The sequence below is a fragment of the Galeopterus variegatus genome, unplaced genomic scaffold (assembly GCF_000696425.1).
Source record: "Galeopterus variegatus unplaced genomic scaffold, G_variegatus-3.0.2 Scaffold8202, whole genome shotgun sequence".
NCBI lineage: Eukaryota > Metazoa > Chordata > Mammalia > Dermoptera > Cynocephalidae > Galeopterus > Galeopterus variegatus.
The window spans coordinates 1-19,172 of NW_007734313.1; the positions used below are offsets into that span (position 1 = coordinate 1).

At 36.7% G+C, this 19,172-nt stretch overlaps 1 protein-coding gene across 1 annotated transcript in view; it reads right to left on the minus strand.

Moving 5' to 3' along the window:
• Positions 1-1,285: 1,285 nt before the first annotated feature.
• LOC103608249 (testis-specific gene 10 protein-like) overlaps positions 1,286-19,172 on the minus strand; it is a gene marked incomplete at its 3' end in the record, with an annotated part of 68,945 nt that continues 51,058 nt past the window's right edge. The window contains exon 8 of the mRNA XM_008592705.1: positions 1,286-1,495. Within this exon, the coding sequence (XP_008590927.1) occupies positions 1,286-1,495 (210 nt within the window). The remainder of the gene's footprint in view (positions 1,496-19,172) is intronic.

The following is a 19,172-nucleotide window of genomic DNA, read 5'->3' on the forward strand; positions in this document are numbered from 1 at the left end:
TAAGACCTGAAACCATAAAATGACTAAAGGAAAATATAGGGGAAATACTGCAGGTAATAGGACTGGGCAAAGGCTTTAATTAAGACCCCAAAACCACAAGCAACAAAAGAAAAAATAAATAAATGGAATTATATCAAACTAAAAAGCTTCTCTACAGTGAAGGAAACAATCAACAGGGTGGAAAGACAACCTAAGGAATGGTATAAAATATCTGCAAACTATACATCCGACAAGCGACTAATATCCAGAATATACAAAGAACTCAAACAAGTATACAGTAAAAAAACCAAATAATCCCATTAAAAAATGGGCAAAGGAGATCAGCAGACATTTTTCAAAGGAAGACAGGCAAATAGCCAACAGGTACATTAAAAAATGCTTGCATCACTAGTTATCAGAGAAATGCAAATCAAAACCACACTGACATTTTATCTCACCCCAGTTAGACTGGTCATTATTAAAAATGCTGAGAATAACAAATGCTGGTGAGGATGCGGGGAAAGGGGAACTCTTCTACACTGTTGGTGGGACTGTAAATTAGTACAGCCATTATGGAAAACAGTATGGAGGTTTCTCAAACAACTACAGATAGAGCTACCACATGATCCAGCAATCCCACTACTGAGTAAATATCCAAAGGAAGGGAAATCATCATGCTGAAAGGATACCTGCACTCCCATGTTCACTGCAGCTCTATTTACAATAGCCAAGACATGGAACCAACCTAAGTGTCCATTGACAGAAAACTGGATAACGAAAATGTGGTATATATATATACAATGGAATACTACTGAGCCATAAAAAAGAATGAAATTGTGCCATTTGCAGTAACATGGACGAGTCTAGAGAGGGTCGTGTTAAATGAGATAAACCAGACAAGGAAACAGAAATGCCGCATGTTCTCACTCATAACTGGCTGCTAGGAAGGAAGGAAGGGAGGGAGGAAGAGACAAGCAGAGGGAAGGAGGAAAGAAAAAAGGAAAGAAAAAAAGAAAGAAAGAAAAGACCACAAAAATATGTTGAACTTTCAGAAGGAGAGAACAAACCTAAGGATACTAAAGATGGGGGAAGGGGGGAGGGTTGGGAAGTGATAGGTTGGGCAAAGGGCATAAAGAAATATCACGATTTGTAAGAATGAATATGCTAATAAATAAAAATTTAAAATAAATAAATCTAAAGTTGAAAGACATGGTTTGATGTAATATTTAATATTTAATATTTTTTATTGTTGTAACTTTATAGAAATAGCAATTTTTAAGGAAGCTTTTAAAAATGTATTACATACCATTTCTATTTCTTGATCTTTAGCAACCAGTTGTCGATTAAGAAGTTCTTTGCTTGAATCAAGTTTAATACAGAGTTCCCTTGTGGAAGACAAATCCGCAAGGGCAGATACTTTTTCAAACTGAACCTTCTGAAGTTCCTCTTCCATCTTTACAACAGACTTATGTAAGGTAGAAATCTGGGACTTATAAGACCTTTCTGCATTTAAGTGCTGCAAAAACAAGATTATTTTACACATATTTAAAAAATAATAATAACTGGAAAAAACTACAACATTAAAAACAAAGTGAGGCAAATCTTTTAACGATAGTACATTTAGGCTATAAGTAGCTTTAGGTAATATAGGTGGCAATAATATGTCAAAGCACTCTGGGAAAGATAAATTCAGGTTTCAAACTTCTTTACATAATATCCATGAGTAGTGTGGTCAACTAGTCATTCTTTTTACTTTAACGTACTTAGAGAAGGGAAAAGAAAAATCACCTTTCCCACTTAAAAGTCTCCAGCCCCAAAGCTAGTTGAGATATATCTATGTTTGGTCTATAGTTCTATCTATATTTGCCACACTTGCAATTATTATATAATATAAATTATGTTGTTGTTAAAGACAAAATGATAGCCCCTGTTTCATTCACAATACCCATTTTCCAATTCATGACTGGCATGTTGAAATTGATTATAATATTATAAAATTAGGACTGATAACTCTAACACTAATACCTCTGAGGGAAAAAGACTGTGGGCAAGTAGAAATTAAGTATACATCCACATTACAGAAAATAAGAATATGTTTTAAAAACCATATTATGAGATTCAAGCTACATAAATGCTTTCAAATGTTCAAGATAATTCCACTCCTCCCAACTTTTTTTTCAAAACTTGTCTTATGTAAGTGCTCTGCCACCTACAGAGAAGCGTTTATTTGCTATTATGTGAAGATAACAGAACTGAGAGGCAAAGTATAAAGCACTAACACTTGCTCCTGGCATAAGTTATTGGGCCACAATTCTCTCCCACCTTATTCCCTGTATCCCTCTCGCTTCCTTACTCATTCACTCTCTTACTCATTCTTCAAACCAACCTTTTATCTCCTTTTATTCATCCATCCATCCACCCATCCATCTACCCACCCACCCATCCTATATTTATTAACTGTAATCTATGTTCCAGTCATTGTGCCTAGATGCATATTCAAAGATAAGCAAAATGGTCTCTGCTCTCATGAAACTTCCAGACTACTGGGAGAATCATGTACCAATCAAATAATGATAGAGATGAATGTATAAAGACATACTAAGAAAATATTACTGAATAAAAAGTGTATCTCAAAGGAAATTGACCTAGACTGAGAGCATCAGGGAAGTCAGGAAAGGCTTCCCTGAGTAAATGACACTTGAGCTGAGATCTGAACAACAAGGAGATATATAGTGAGCTAGGGAGAGGAGCTTTTCAAGTAAAGGAATGCTAAGTTCAAAGGCCCTGTGGAGTCAGGGAGAATGACACAGTGTAAGAATTGAGAGAAGGCTAGTGTGGCTGGAGCTCAGAGTCCAAAGGGAAGAAGGATGGGAGATGTAGTTGAAAAGACACAGAAAACTTACAAGACAGGGCCTAGTAAGCCATGTTAAAATTTTGGTCTTTTTCTTAGGTACAATAAAAACCCACTGAAAGATCTTAAACAGAGACACGATATGATCAATTTTGAGTTTGGAAAAGATCACACTGGATTTTTCTGGTTCGAGTAAAATGGTTGACTAAGCTAAGATGAAAATCCTTTGGATAAAATAGATTTTAGACACGATATGATCAATTTTGAGTTTGGAAAAGATCACACTGGATTTTTCTGGTTCGAGTAAGATGGTTGACTAAGCTAAGATGAAAATCCTTTGGATAAAATAGATTTTTTTTTTCAATTCATAGCTGTGCTTGCAGGAAAGAAAGAGAAATTCTTACTGCCATACACAGAGGAAATAAATTCAGAACAGGAAACAAATGAGCAGTCCTGAAGCTAAAGTTAGGGGTAGGAAGACCCAGTAATAGTGGATGTCTCATGCCTCCACATTCAAACAAGGATAGGAGACAAGAATTTAGGACTAATGGAGAGTTAGAACTGGGACATCTACATAATATGGAACCCTTGAAGACTGTACTCTAAGTAAAAGGAGGCTCTAGGGGCAGAAAAGCCACTCATCCTCACAGAGACCACAAAAAGTCTATCTTGATCAAGTCTCTGGATAGGGAAAAAATTTCTTCTCTAAGAAACTGAAACCTTAGGTCTAATTTCACTCAATACTGGAAACTGGCTTTACTTGTCTATCCCCAGTTATAAACCTTAACATAAAGTTTGTCCCATGCCAATGATGACCCAGAGCTACTTTGCAGAAGCAAGCTCACTGGCTGAGCGCGGTGTGGGCGCAACACCGAGGGTTGCGATACCGTTGCCAGTCAGTAAAAAAGACAAAAAGGAAAAAAAAAGTATTAAAGACATTTAAAAAGAAATTTTAAAAAGGATAAGGTGGAAAAAAAACAGGCAGATTCGGAAGAGAATCAAACAGAACTTCTGGAAACAAAAGAAAAGTAGTAGCTGAAATGAAAAACTTAATGAGTCTATCAAAGAACAGACGAGTACAACTGAAGAAGGAGAAAGAACTAGAAGACAGATCACAGCACATAAATATACAGAAACTACAATAAAAAGATTCATAAACATGCAGACTAGAAGGAGAACCAAAAAGCATATTATAGGAGTTGAGGGAGACAGAGTAAATTTGGAAGCAGTAGTATTCAAAGAACTAACATCTGAGAATTTTCCCGAACTAATAAAAGGCATGAATACTCTGACTGACAAGAAGCAATAAAACCATAGCTAGAAAAAAGTAAATCCATACCTAGATGTATAACAGTGAGACTAAAAACAAAGAGAAAGAAAAGACCTTAAAATGAACCAGGGACAAAAGACAAACCTATAAAGAATAACAACCAGAATGACAACAGACTTCTAAACAACAACAAAAAGACAAAAGTTATTTTAAAAGTTACCAAGAGAAAATAACTCTCAACCTAGAATTTTATATCAGCTAAACTAATTCTCAAGACTGAGGGTAAAATAAAGTCATTTTCAGACAGAGATTGAAAAAATGAACTCATAGATCTTTGCTGAAAGGAAGTAGTTTGAGGAAACAAAACAACTTCGAAGGAAGGAACAGAATGCAAGAACCAAAGATTTTGTAAACATATGGGTAGAAACAAATAAGCATTGACTAAAAGAACAATAATTATGACTTACCTGTGGGGGATACATAAAAAGGTGGAACTAAAATAGTATACACAACAATATCGTGAAAGATCGGTGGAGGTGTGTAAGAGAGAGAGAGACAGAAAGAGCAAGTGCAAGCAAGCATCAAGACTGAGGGTAAAATAAAGTCATTTTCAGACAGAGATTGAAAAAATGAACTCATAGATCTTTGCTGAAAGGAAGTAGTTTGAGGAAACAAAACAACTTAGAAGGAAGGAACAGAATGCAAGAACCAAAGATTTTGTAAACATATGGGTAGAAACAAATAAGCATTGACTAAAAGAACAATAATTATGACTTACCTGTGGGGGATACATAAAAAGGTGGAACTAAAATAGTATACACAACAATATCGTGAAAGATCGGTGGAGGTGTGTAAGAGTGAGTAGGGTGTTGTGAGCAAGTGCAAGCAAGCATGCATACTAGTGAGTAGGGTGTTGTGCTGATTTTTCAAATATGCTTAGGTCCATGTATTGTTTAGAAACGGGGTTGGTGATATTAACAATAGACTTTGTTAAATATGTATATTGTGATTTTAACTTCTAAAAGAATAGATATAGAATGTAAAACTTTCAAACCAATGAGCAGTGGGGGTAAGAAGTGTTTAAAGAAAACAAACACATAAGACAGAAAAGTGAAAAGAAAGAAATATAAAACAATTGTGGTAAATAGAAAGCATAGTATAAATAGGAAATAATAAACCTAAATGTACCAGTACTAAAAACAAATACAAATGTATTAAACTCTTCAGTTAATAAAAAATATTTTCAGATTGGATTTTTTTAAAAAATCAAGCTATATAACATTTATTAGAGACAAACAGCTGAAAACAAAGATTTTTAACTGATATAACATACTTCTGTTTATAGCCATGATATGGTAACTGGGACTGAATGTATCCTCCCATTGTAAACAACTAGAAAACTGGTTAAAAGTAAGAAAGAAACAATTGCTTCCAGACATTAGACAACAGGCAACTGGGATCTCTGAGAGAAGAAAAACAAACAAGATGAGCGCTATGATCATCCTAGCGTTCTATCTGGAGACACATTCCAGACTGCGGTTCAGGGAAGGAAATTCCAGTCAGAGCACAGTGGTTTTCCAGAGTTGAGGAGACAGAGATAAGCATCTGAAATTTATGGGGTAGAGTTTCAGAAATGAGGGAGCTACATGAAAAAGATCTCCATAAACTTATGTGAGAATCTCCTTGAGTCTGTTGATGAATACTAAGCCATGAGTGCATAGGGTGAAACTCGAGATGGCTGAGCAAACGGCAACCAGATAAATAATCCAATGGCCAATACACAGTTGGGAAAGCATCAGAGTTTGAATGTGCAAGAGTGAAGAATCCTTAATAAGCACATTGGGATGGGCATTTAATAGAGACCCCAGAAGGATCACACCTTAGTGGTACGGCTAAATTACCCTTGAGATAGGAGGTGCTCAGTTTCTATGACTTCAGGTTTCAGTACACACCTCTGAGTTTCAAGCCACTCCCCAAGGTCTCAGATCCCTTCTCTAGGCCCTCCCCTAGAGGAAAGTTATTGTTGCTTTTTGCACCTATTTTCAGTTCCAACATGGGGAGACTGAGATTACAAGGGCAGACTTATGCAACTCCAGTGGCTGAGCATACTCAATAAAAAGGAGTTTATTCTTTGAACGACCTTCCACTGGAAGCACTAGAGAGCACCAAATATTCTTGAATATATTTGGTGCATGTGGTGGAATTTGACCAATAAGCATGCTCTAAAAGAGAATGCAACTCCAGTGGCTGAGCATACTCAATAAAAAGGAGTTTATTCTTTGAACGACCTTCCACCGGAAGCACTAGAGAGCACCAAATATTCTTGAATATATTTGGTGCATGTGGTGGAATTTGACCAATAAGCATGCTCTAAAAGAGAACAACTGAGCATGTGCGAGACAAGATTACTTAACTGAGAACCACCCCCTTGGTTGAATATTCATTAAACAGTATGAATATATGGTAGATAGTGAAATCATAAAAGTGGAACCCTGGTAGAAGGGGGGGTTCGTTGCTCACTCTCCCTGGGGCCAGCCCATACTTTGCTGGTGAGGTGTGTATGCTTTACTTCCGTGTTAAACTTACTTTTAGCAGTCAGCTGCTCACTCTCTTGAGCCAGCCTACACTTTATACTAAACTTTAAGCATGTATTTCTTATTTTTGTATTAAACTTGCTGCGGCAGTCACTGGAGTTGGACTGCACTCTCCTTGTGAAATCTGTATTTTTTATTCACTATATTAAACATATTTTCACTTTCTACTGTTATTCTGCGCTTGTATTCTTTCCTGTGGTAGTGTCAAGAACCTGGTAGAGGGCGAGGTAGGTTGAGGCTGGCTATCAGGCCTCTCTAGAACCTCTCCTCCAGTATCACTCCTACAGAAAAGGATACTTTAGACCTGCCCTACCAAAGCTTTAAAACAATCTTGAAAGTACCAGTTGATCTGCAAGTACCAACTCCAACATTCTGGAAAGGAAGAAAGCAAAATCTATTGTTCAAAAAGCAAAATTCACAATGTTCAGTATCTAATTTTAAAAATTCCGGACATGTAAAGTTGCATGAAAATGTGACTCACAACTGGAACAAAAATTAGTCAATGTAAACAGATTCAAAAGTAACAGACATGATAGTATTAGCAGACCAGGGCTTTAAAACAGCTATTATCCACACAAGAGGGAGTAACAAGGTCATAATAACTTGTTTCCATAAACAACTAAAAAAAGGGGTGAGGGGACAAAATATAGGAGGGAAAACTTATTTTCAGACAATAGACAATAGTAGCAAAGAATTATGATCCCCAAGGGAAAGAGAACCAACAAGTGAAGCCAAGGGTGCCCCAGCATCTAGCATAGAGGCAAATTCTGGACCATGATGCAGGGAGAAGGAACTAAAATACAGCCCAATGAGCTCACTAAGTTCAAAAGACAAAAATCAGAGTTTAGAGAAACTGAGTTGGGTAGAATTTATGAAGCAGAGCACCAAAGAAGAGGGAGCTATGTACAGAAACAGTGCCAGAAATCTGCACATGCATGGGTGAAACGCTATGAAGCCAAGCAAAAAATAACTTCCTAGGAAAGAACCATTACCAGGAAAACTATATGCCAAACAATCCCCACATTTCAAGTAGGGCCAGGAATCAGTCAAGATCCTATCAGCCGGTGTGGAGACACTTTGACAATGCACCGAATACACAAGGCATTCAATAGAGACCCAGGAAAGGTCACATCTTAGCTAGGGGATAAAATTAGCCCTAAAATAAAGGCCACTCTAGACCTACCTTAAAGAGTTTGAAAATGGTCCTCAAAAAGATTAAGCAACCAGCAAGTAACAGTTTGGCAGGATAAAACCCCGCACTTTTAAAATACAGATCTCAACAATGTAAAATATACAAATTCCAGATCCAATCAGAGATTACTAGATAAGTCCATAAGTAAGAGTATAAGACCCATAACTAAGAAAAACAAAAAATCAGTTAATAGACACAGAACTAAACGGAAAACACCACGAATTCCAGTTGCTGAAAGTCTAATTGTTGGAAAGGAGTGACAAAGAGAATGTATTTAAAACATCCAGAGTAAAAACAGGCACACTATGACAGAGAAATAAAGATAAAAATCTAACCTCAGATTTCTCTCCAGAAACTATCCAAGCCAGAAGACAATGAAACAACATTGCTAAAGTGCTGAAAGAAAAACCCAAAATACTACCAACCTAGAATTCTAAATGCAGAAAAAAATGTTTTTCAGAAATGAAGGCAATAAACTTTTAAAAATAAGCAAGACCCAAGAGAATTTGATGCCAAGAAAGCTGCATTAGAATATTTAAAGGAAATTCTTCTGGCAAAAAGAAATGCTACTAGATAAAAAGTATGGGTGCACATAGACACAGGCATATGTGGGGCTGGCATGCTGATCCAGACCTGGTGTAGTGGGACACATGCTGAACTGCACAGGGGAAGGAACCTGCTAGAAATTTATATACAAATATGTCAGAAACACACATTTCTGAGGTATGCTTTACTATTTCTGTCCCCATTGAGTGCAGGGCTGGTGGCCTTGGTCCTGGTTCAGCCGCCCACTGCAGTATCTACAGTGCTGGAGGTCTCACTGGTTATGGCAATTAAATCGAAATCCTTCCCATTGGCTTAAACTATAAATATTTAAATGAAGGAAAATGACCCTCATAAGACCATAAATTGAGATTTCTATTATGCACCACAAATGGCCACAGAAGCATTACCTCAGAATAAAGAAGAGTTCAAGGCAAGACTATGTGTGTGAATATACAAGTAAAATATCAAGTAAATGAATGTTAAGTAGAAAAAAATGTACATGGTCTATAATCTAGAGAAATCAGAAAAAAAGATACAAATAAGGCCATAAATAGAAATAGAATGGAATACTAAAAAATGTTTAATATAAAGGAAGGCAGGAAAGGAGAAAAAAAGGAACAAAGAATAAATGGGACAAATAAAAAACTAATAACATGGTAAATTTACACAGAACTATACTGAAAATAACATTAAATGTAAACGATCTAAGGACCACAACTAAATGACAGAAATTGTCAGACTGGATAAAAAGCAAGACCTAACCATATGCTGTCTACAGGAATACCATTTTAAATATAAGGGCATAGAAAAACTAAAAATAAAAGCCTGGAAAGATATTCTATGTAAATAATGATCAAAAGACAGATAAGTTGCTATGTTAATATTCCACAAAGTACACTTCAGAATAAGAAACATTATAATGGGTAAATAGAATAATTCATCCAGAAGTAATAATTAACCTAAATGTATATGCATCTAATAACACAGTTTCATACATGAAGTAACATGACAGAACTGAAAGGAAAAAAACCCTGTAAATATAATTGGAGATTTCAACACTCTTCTCTCAATAACTGATAGAACAAATAAACAGAAACTCAGTAAGGATAGAAATTTAAAAACATTATTAACAAACTTGACCTAATAAACATTTATAGAGCATTCCATCTGACAACAAAAAAACATGCATTGTTTTCAAGTGTACATGGAACACTGGGCATGACGATGAAATGCTGCTCATAACACAAGTCTCAATATTTGTAAAAGACTGAAAAATCAATAACTACAAAGTTGTACTTATATATTTTTTGTTTTTGTTTTTTCCTTTTTTTTTTTGAAAGATGTATTTTTAAAAACTCCCCATAACATCCATGTTTTTTATCCAGTAAGACAGCTGACTAGAGGCAGCTAGCCCTCACCTCTAGTGCAAAAAAATTCCAAAGCAACAAACAGACAGACACCTGAAGAGTAGTATCAAGGAGAAAGCAACAGAATCCCAGCTAGACAGTGAGGAAAATCCCCCAAGACCCAGAAACTCGAGATTGCAACATAGAAGGAGAGAAGAAACTTCCAAACCGGACTGACGTGGAGACTCAAAAAACCCTTCACTGCCAGGAAAAGGTAGGTAGAAGAGAACTGGTGGCTGGTGCTCCCACCTTAGATGCCTGCAAACCAGGCTGCAGGGTGACTGCATGACCCTCACAGACAGTGAGCCCAGCATGTGGAGTGTCTAAGAGCTCACACAACTGTATTTTCCCAGAGGGGAACTACACACAGAGTCAACCCCTCCCTACTCAGTCCTGGGTTGTGGTTGGACATTGCCATTTTGGGATAGGAGCCAGGGGAGCCCAGAGTCTCACCAACATAGCAGCCCTACACATCCTGGTGGAGAACAAAGGGAGGGGGAGCATGCTGGCTGCCTGGATACATGCTCTCCTTCTTTCCAGCAGCAGAGAGCCCTGCTCCACATAGGGAAACTGCCTATGTCTGGAGAGTGGGTTGTCCACACCCTCCTTTTCCCAGGAGCTCACAGTCCCACCAACTCAATGTTCCACACCCACTCCAGTGGACAGTGAGTGGGGGCTGTGCTGGCCCCTTGAACTGGTTGCCTGGACCCATGCCTGACTCCTCCAGGAGCTCAGAGTTCTTCTGTAGTGAGCTTGCTAGCACCATCAGAGAGCACGCTGGGAGTGTACAAGCCACCTAGATCCAAGCCATCTTCCCTGAGTTCCCAGCATCCCTTCTGCCAAAGCAGCCCACCCACACTAGCAGAGAAGGTACTGGGAGAAAGCCAGCAAACATGTCTACCCAGAATCAAACTTATGTAGCCCAGCCTGATTATCAATATAAAACACTTGTATAGGTAAGAGTCTTTCCCCTCAAAAACCATTCCCAAAGTCGAAAGAAGTGACTATACCACCAGATGCCCAAACATCAATGCAGAGATATGAGAAGCATGAAAGAACAGGGAAACATGACACCCCCAAAAGAATACTGCAATTCTTCAATATCAGATCCCAAACAACAGGAAACTAGTGAATTCCTTGAAGAGAAATCCCAAATGTCAATATTAAGGAAACTCAACATGATGGATGAAAAAACAGAAATCTGTAAATAATGATCAAAAGACAGATAAGTTGCTATGTTAATATTCCACAAAGTACACTACAGAATAAGAAACATTATAATGGGTAAATAGAATAATTAAAAAAAAAAAAAAAAAAAAAAAAAAAAAAAATCCAGGATATGTATTGGAAATTCAACAAAGAGACAGAAAAAAATTAAAAAGAACCATGCAGAAATCTGGTACTGAAGAATTTGTTCAATGAAATAAAAAATACAACCAAGAACATAAGCAGTAGACTAGAAGACAGGGTTTTTGAATTAACACAGTTAGACCAAAAAACAAAAAGAAAAAAGAATTTTAAAGAAATGAAGAAAGACTATGAGATCTCTCTGATAACCATAAGCATATAAACATCCATATTATGGGTGTACCAGAAGGGGAGGAGAAAGGAAAAGGCATTGAAAGCCTATTCAATGAAATAATAGCCCATAACTTCCAAGTATTGAGAAAGAAATGGTCCCACAGATCCAAGAAGCTCAAAGATCCCCAAACAGATTCAACCCAAAAAGGACCTCCCCAAGACACACTGTAGTCAAACTTTCAAAAATCAAAGACAAAGAAATAATTATAAACACAGCAAGAGAAAAGCATCAGATCATCTATTATAAGGGAATCCCTATCAGGCTAACAGCAGACTTCTCAACAGAAACCCTACAGGCCAGGAGAGTGTGAGATGATATACTCAAAGTCCTAAAAGAAAAAGACTGTCAACCAAAAATACTATATCCAGCAAAGTTTTCCTTCAGAAATGAAGGAGAAATGGTGTTTATTCCAAACAACGAAAGCTGTAGGAATTCACCACCACAAGATGAGCCCTTCAAAAGATCCCCAAGGGAGTCCTACATCTGGAATCAAAAGAGCGATATATATCACCATAGATACACAAGAAAGAACAGAAACCTCTAGTAGAACAGATATGCAAAAAAGAAAGAAAAAAATGTATTTTATCACTACAAAAAAAACCCCAGCAAAGACAAACAATAAAAGGGAATGAAAGGAACAAAAGAAATATAAAATCATAAAAAATTAATAAAATGGCAGGAACAAGGCAACACCTTTCAACAACAACCCTAAATAGATTAAATTCCCTACTTAAAAGATATAAACTGGCTGCAAGAAACTCACTTCACCAATAAAGATATACATAGACTAATAGTGAAGGGATGGAAAAAGATATTCCACACAAATGGAAACCAAAAATGAACAGGAGTCACCATACTTATACCAGATAAAATAGACTTAAAACCAAGAACTATAAAAAGAGACAAGTATGTTATATAATTATAAAAGGATCAATGCATCAATAGGATACAACAATCATAAATATATATGCACTTGAAATCAGAACAGCCAGACATATACAACAAATAAAGGAAGAGATAAGACCCAAACACAATAATAGTTGGGGACTCTGACATGCTGCTCTCAGCAATGGACAGATCATCTAGACAAAAAAGTAGCAGACAAACATTGGATTTAAACAGCACTTTAGACCAAATGGATTTGATAGACATTTACAGAACATTTCATCAAACAACTGCAGAATATATATTCTTCTCATCAGCATGCAGATCATTCTCTAGGACAGACCATATGTTAGGCTACAAAGTAAGTTTCAACAAATTTAAAAAGATTGAAATCATATCAAGTATATTTCAGACCACAATAGAATAAAATTAGAAATTAATCACGAACAAAACTTTGGAAACTATACAAATACATGGAAACTAAACAACATGCTCCTGAATGACCAACGGGTCAAAAAAGAAATACAGCAGGAAATTTTAAAATCATTGAAGCAAACAAACATACAAGCACAACTTACCAAAACCTATAGGATAAGTATGCAAAAGCAGTACTAAGAGGGAAGTTTACTGCAATAAATGCTTGTATTAAAAGAATAGAAAGATTTCAAATAAACAACCTAATATTATATTGCAACGAAGTAGAAAAACAAAAACAATCTAATCCTAAAATTATTAGATGGCAATAAATAAGATCAGAGCAGAGCAGAATTAAATGAAATAGAGATTTAAAAAATGACACAAAGGATCAAAGAAACAAAAAGTTGGTGTTTTGAGAAGATAAAATAGAAAAACCATTAGCTAGACTAACTAAAAAGAATAAAATACCTAGAAATAAATTTAACAAAGGAGGTAAATGATCTCTACAATTCGAGCTACAAAACACTGCTGAAAGAAATTAAACAGGACACCAAAACATGGAAAGCCATTCCATGTTCACAGATTGGAAGAATTAGCATTGTGGAAATGGCCATAGTATCCCAAGTGATCTACAGATTCAATGCAATCCTCATCAAAATACCAATGACATTCTTCACAGAAATAGTAAACACAATCCTAACATTCATATGGAACAACAAAAGACCCCAAATAGCCAAAGCAATCCTGAGAAAAAAAATAAAGCCAGAGGTATTACATTACCTGACTTCAAATTATACAATAAATAACCAAAACAGCATGGTAGTGGCATAAAAACAGACAGATGGACAAGTGGAACAGAATAGAGAACTCAGAAATCAATCCATATCCTTACAGCCAACTGATCTTTGAGAAAGGCATCAAGAACATACATTTGTGAAAGGATAGCCTCTTCAGCAAATGGTGCTGGGAAAACCAGATATCCATGTGTAGAAGAGTCAGACTAGACTTGTACCTCTCACTATATACCAAAATAAACTCGAAATTGATTAAAGAATTAAATATAAGATCTGAAGCTATAAACGCCTAAAAGAAAACACAGGGAAAACACTTCAGGATGTAGGACTGGGCAAAGACTTTATGAATAAGACCTCAAAAGCACAAGCAACAAAAGAAAACATAAACAAATGGGATTATGTCAAATGAAAAAGCTTTTGCACAGCAAAGGAAACAATCAACAGAGTGAAAAGGCAACCTACAGAATGGGAGAAAATATCTGCAAGCTATACATTGAACAAGGGATTAATATTCAGAATATACAAGGAACTCAAATAACTTAAAAGAAAACAAATAATCCAATTAAAAATGGGCATAGAAGCTGAATAGACATTTCTCAAAAGAATATATACAAATGGCCAACAAGTATATGAAAAATACTCAACATCAGGGAAATGCAAATCAAAACCACACTGAGGTATCATCTCACTCCACTTAAGCTGTCTATCATAAAAAAGACAGAGAATAACATGCTGGTGAGGATGCAGAGAAAGGGGAACACTTTCTACCCTGTTGGTGGGACTGTAAATTAGTACAGCCATTCTGGAAAACAGGATGGAGGTTTCTCAAACAAGTACAGATAAAACAACCATACAATCCAGCAATCCCACTACTGGGTATATACCCAAAGGAATGAAATCAAAATGTCAAAGGTACCTGCACTCCCATGTTTATTGCAGCTCTATTTACAATAACCAAGAGATGGAACCAATCTAAATGTCCATCAGTGTATGACTAGATAAGGAAAATTTGGTATATATACACAATGGAATACTACTCAACCATAAAAAGAATGAAATTTTCCCAAAATTGATCTACCGATTCAACACAAACACTATTAGAATCTCAGGTGGCTTCTTTGTAGATATTAACAAACTGATCCTAAAATTCATACAGAAATTCAAAAGATACAGAATAGCCAAACAATCTTGAAAAATAAAAATAAAGCAGGAGGACTCATACTTTCCAATTTCAAATCTTATTACAAAGTAATAGTAATCATGACAGTGTGGTAATGACATAAGGATAGATATATTGATTAATGACATAGAATTGAGAGTCAAGAATAAACCCATGTATCTACAGTCTATTGATTTTTGATAAGGGTACCCAAACCAATTAATGGAGGAGGAAATAGCCTTTTCAACAATTGATAAGACAACTAGAAATAGTCTTTTTAACAAATATTGTTAAGACAACTAGATGCAAAAGAATGAATTTAGACCCTTATTTCACACAATGCACAAAAATTAATTCAAAATAGATTAAAGATCTAAATGGGGATTCTGGTGGTGAAGGCTAAAGAGTACAGTATTTTAAAAAAATAATTAAAATGTTCTCAAATTGATTATGATGATGGCTGCACAACTCTATGAATATACTAAACGTCAGTGGGATGAATTTCACGAAATATATATAATAGCTGTTTTAGTCTGTTTTGTGTTGCTATAACAGAAATACCTGAGACTGGGTAATTTATAAAGGAAAAAGGTTTTATTTGGCTTACGATTCTGGGACAGCTGCATGGGCATGGGCCTCAGGCTGCTTCTACTCATGGAGCAAAAGTGGCAGGCAGCCAGTGGGTACAAGCAGATCACATGGCCAGAGAGGAAGCGAGAGAGAGAAGTAGTGCCAGGTTCCTACAAACAACAAGCTCTTGCAGGAACTAATGGAGCGAGAACTCACTCATTAATCCCCCCTCCACCAGGGCGGGGATTAATCCATTCATAAGGGATCCGCCCCCATGACTCAATCAGTTTCCAACACTGCCACATTGGGGATCAGATTTCCACATGAGGTTTGGAGGGGACAACACATCCAAACTCCATCAATACCCGTACACTGAAAAGTACAAAACATTGTTGAATGATATAAAAGACTGACCTAAACAAGCAAATGGATGGGTACATCATGTTTATGGGCTGGAAGACTCAATGTTGTTAAAATCCCCACTCTCTCCATACTGATCTGTACATTCAAAACAATGCTAATCAAAGCCCAAGTAGGTTTTTTCTGTAGAAAATGATAAGCACATTCTAAATTTATGTAGAAATGGATGCATAATAGCGAAATATTTTGAGAAAGAACACATTTGGAGGACTCACACTAACTCATTTCTTGACTTACTACAAAAATATATTAATCAAGGCACTGTGATACTGACTATGGATAGACATACGCATCCATGGGATGGAAGAGAGTGCAGAAATAGGCCCACACGTATGAGTATATATGATACTGACTATGGATAGACATATGCATCCATGGAATAGAAGAGAGTGCAGAAATAGACCCACACACATGAGTATTGAGTACATGATACTGACTATGGATAGACATATGCATCCATGGAATAGAAGAGAGTGCAGAAAGAGACCCACACGTATGAGTACATGATACTGACTATGGATAGACATATGCATCCATGGAATAGAAGAGAGTGCAGAAATAGGCCCACGTATGAGTATATGATACTGACTATGGATAGACATATGCATCCATGGAATAGAAGAGAGTGCAGAAATAGACCCACACACATGAGTATATGATACTGACTATGGATAGACATATGCATCCACGGAATAGAAGTGGGGCAGAAATAGGCCCACGCGTATGAGTATATGATACTAACTATGGATAGACATATGCATCCATGGAATAGAAGAGAGTGCAGAAATAGGCCCACGTATGAGTATATGATACTGACTATGGATAGACATATGCATCCATGGAATAGAAGAGAGTGCAGAAATAGGCCCACACGTATGAGTACATGATACTGACTATGGATAGACATACGCATCCATGGAATAGAAGAGAGTGCAGAAATAGGCCCACGTATGAGTATATGATACTGACTATGGATAGACATATGCATCCATGGAATAGAAGAGAGTGCAGAAATAGGCCCACACGTATGAGTACATGATACTGACTATGGATAGACATATGCATCCATGGAATAGAAGAGAGTGCAGAAATAGACCCACACATATGAGTATATAATCATTTGATTTTTGTCAAAGGCTTTTAGATAATTCAATGGTGAAACAATAGTCTTTTCAACAAATAGTGCCAAACAACTTCACATCCATGTGGGAAAAAAATGAACCTTGACCCTTATCTTACATCATACACAAATATTATCTTGTAATGCATCGTAGATCTAAATATAAAATCTGAAAGTATAAAATTCCTAAAAGAAAGTCTATGCACCTTGGTGTATGCAAAGATTTATTAGATAGGACATAGAAGTACAAAGTATAAAAGAAAATTGGTAAACTGGATTTCATCAAAAATTTAAAACCTCTGCTCTTAGAAAGACTTTATTAAGAAAATAAAAAGGCAAGCCAGTGACTGGGAGAAAATATTCAAAATACATATACCTAACAAAGGAACATCTAAAGTGTTCAAAAATTCCTACAACTTATTAATAAGAAGACAAACATCCCAATAAAAATGGTGGGCAACATATTTGAACAATAAGCATGTGAAAAGCTGTTGAACATCATTAGCCATGAGGGAAATGTGAACTAATGACAATGTGATAACCCTACATATCTAACAACACCACCAAGTGTTGGAGAAGATATAGAGTAACTGGAACTATCACACAATGCAAGTGAGAGTGTAAAGTGCTACAGATTGAGCATCCCTTATCTGAAATGCACAGAAAGAAGGCAGACATTTGTAGACTAAGGAGAGAGGCCCCAGGAGAAATCAAACCTGCCAGCACTGTCATCTTGGACTTCAAGTCCCCAGTACTGTGAGAAAATGTATTCCTATTGTTTAAGCCACCCAGACTGTGGTATTTGTTATGGTAGCCCTAGCAGACTAATACACAAGCATATAACTATCAACAGGTGAATAAACAAATTGTGGGGCCAGCCCCCTGGCTCACTCGGGTGAGTGTGGTGCTGTTAGCACCAAGGCCATGGGTTCAGATCCTATATAGGGATGGCCGGTGCACTCACTGGCTGAGCGTGGTGCGGACAACACCAAGCCAAGGGTTGCGTAATCCTTACCGGTCAAAAAAAAAAAACAAAACAAAATTGTGATATAGCTATACATGGAATACTACTCAACAATAAAAAGCAATGAACTAACATGCAACAACATGGATGAACTTCAAAAACATTATGTTAAAGGAAAGAAGCCAAGACATGATAAGTACATACTGTGTGATTTAAGAACAGGAACTAGACAAGGATGCCCATTCTCACCACTCCTATTCAAAATAGTGTTAGAAGTACTAGCCAGAGCAATCAGAGAAGAAAAGGGAATAAAGGGCATCCAGATTGGAAAAGATGAAGTCAAACTGTCCCTCTTTGCAGATGACATGATCCTATATATCGAACAGCCTAAAGCCTCTACAAAAAAACTCTTGGAGTTGATAAATGATTTCAGCAAAGTAGCAGGATACAAAATCAACACACAAAAATCAGTAGCATTTCTATTCTCCAATAGTGAACATGCAGAAAGAGAAATCCAGAAAGCTTGCCCATTTACAATAGCCACCAAAAAATAAAAAACTTCAGAATTGAGTTAACCAAGGATGTGAAAAATCTCTATAATAAGAACTACAAACCACTGCTGAGAGAAATTAGAGAGGATACAAGAAGATGGAAAGATATCCCATACTCTTGGATTGGAAGAATCAACATTGTGAAAATGTTCATACTACCCAAAGTGATATACAAATTCAATGCAATCCCCATCAAAATTCCAATGACATTTTTATCAGAAATGGAAAAAAACTATCCAGACATTTATATGGAATAACAAAAGACCATGCATAGCCAAAGCAATTCTGAGCAAAAACACTACCTGACTTTAAACTATACTACAAAGGTATAATAACCAAAATAGCATGGTAGTGGCATAAAAACAGACACATTGATCAATGAAATAGAATAGGGAATCCAGAAATCAACCCACACACCTACAGCCATCTGCTCTTTGACAAAGGCACCAAGCCTTTGTCACTGGGGAAGAGACTGCCTCTTTAGCAAATGGTGCTGGGATAACTGGATATCCATATGCAGGAGAATGAAACTAGACCCATACCTCTCACCATATACTTAAATCAACTCAAAATAAATTAAAGAATTAAATATACACCCTGAAATGATAAAACTTCTTTTTTTTTTTTCCTTTTTGTCTTTTCTACTGACTGGCAACGGGATCGCAACCCTCGGCACCGCGCCCGCACTGCGCTCAACCAGTGAGCGGACCGGTCTCTATATGGGATCCGAACCCTCGGTGGGAGTGGCGCCACACTCCCAAGCGCCGCACTCTACCAAGTGCGCCACCGGGCCAGCCCAGATAAAACTTCTTAAAGAAAACATAGGAGAAACACTTCAGGAAGTAGGACTGGACACAGACTTCATGAATACG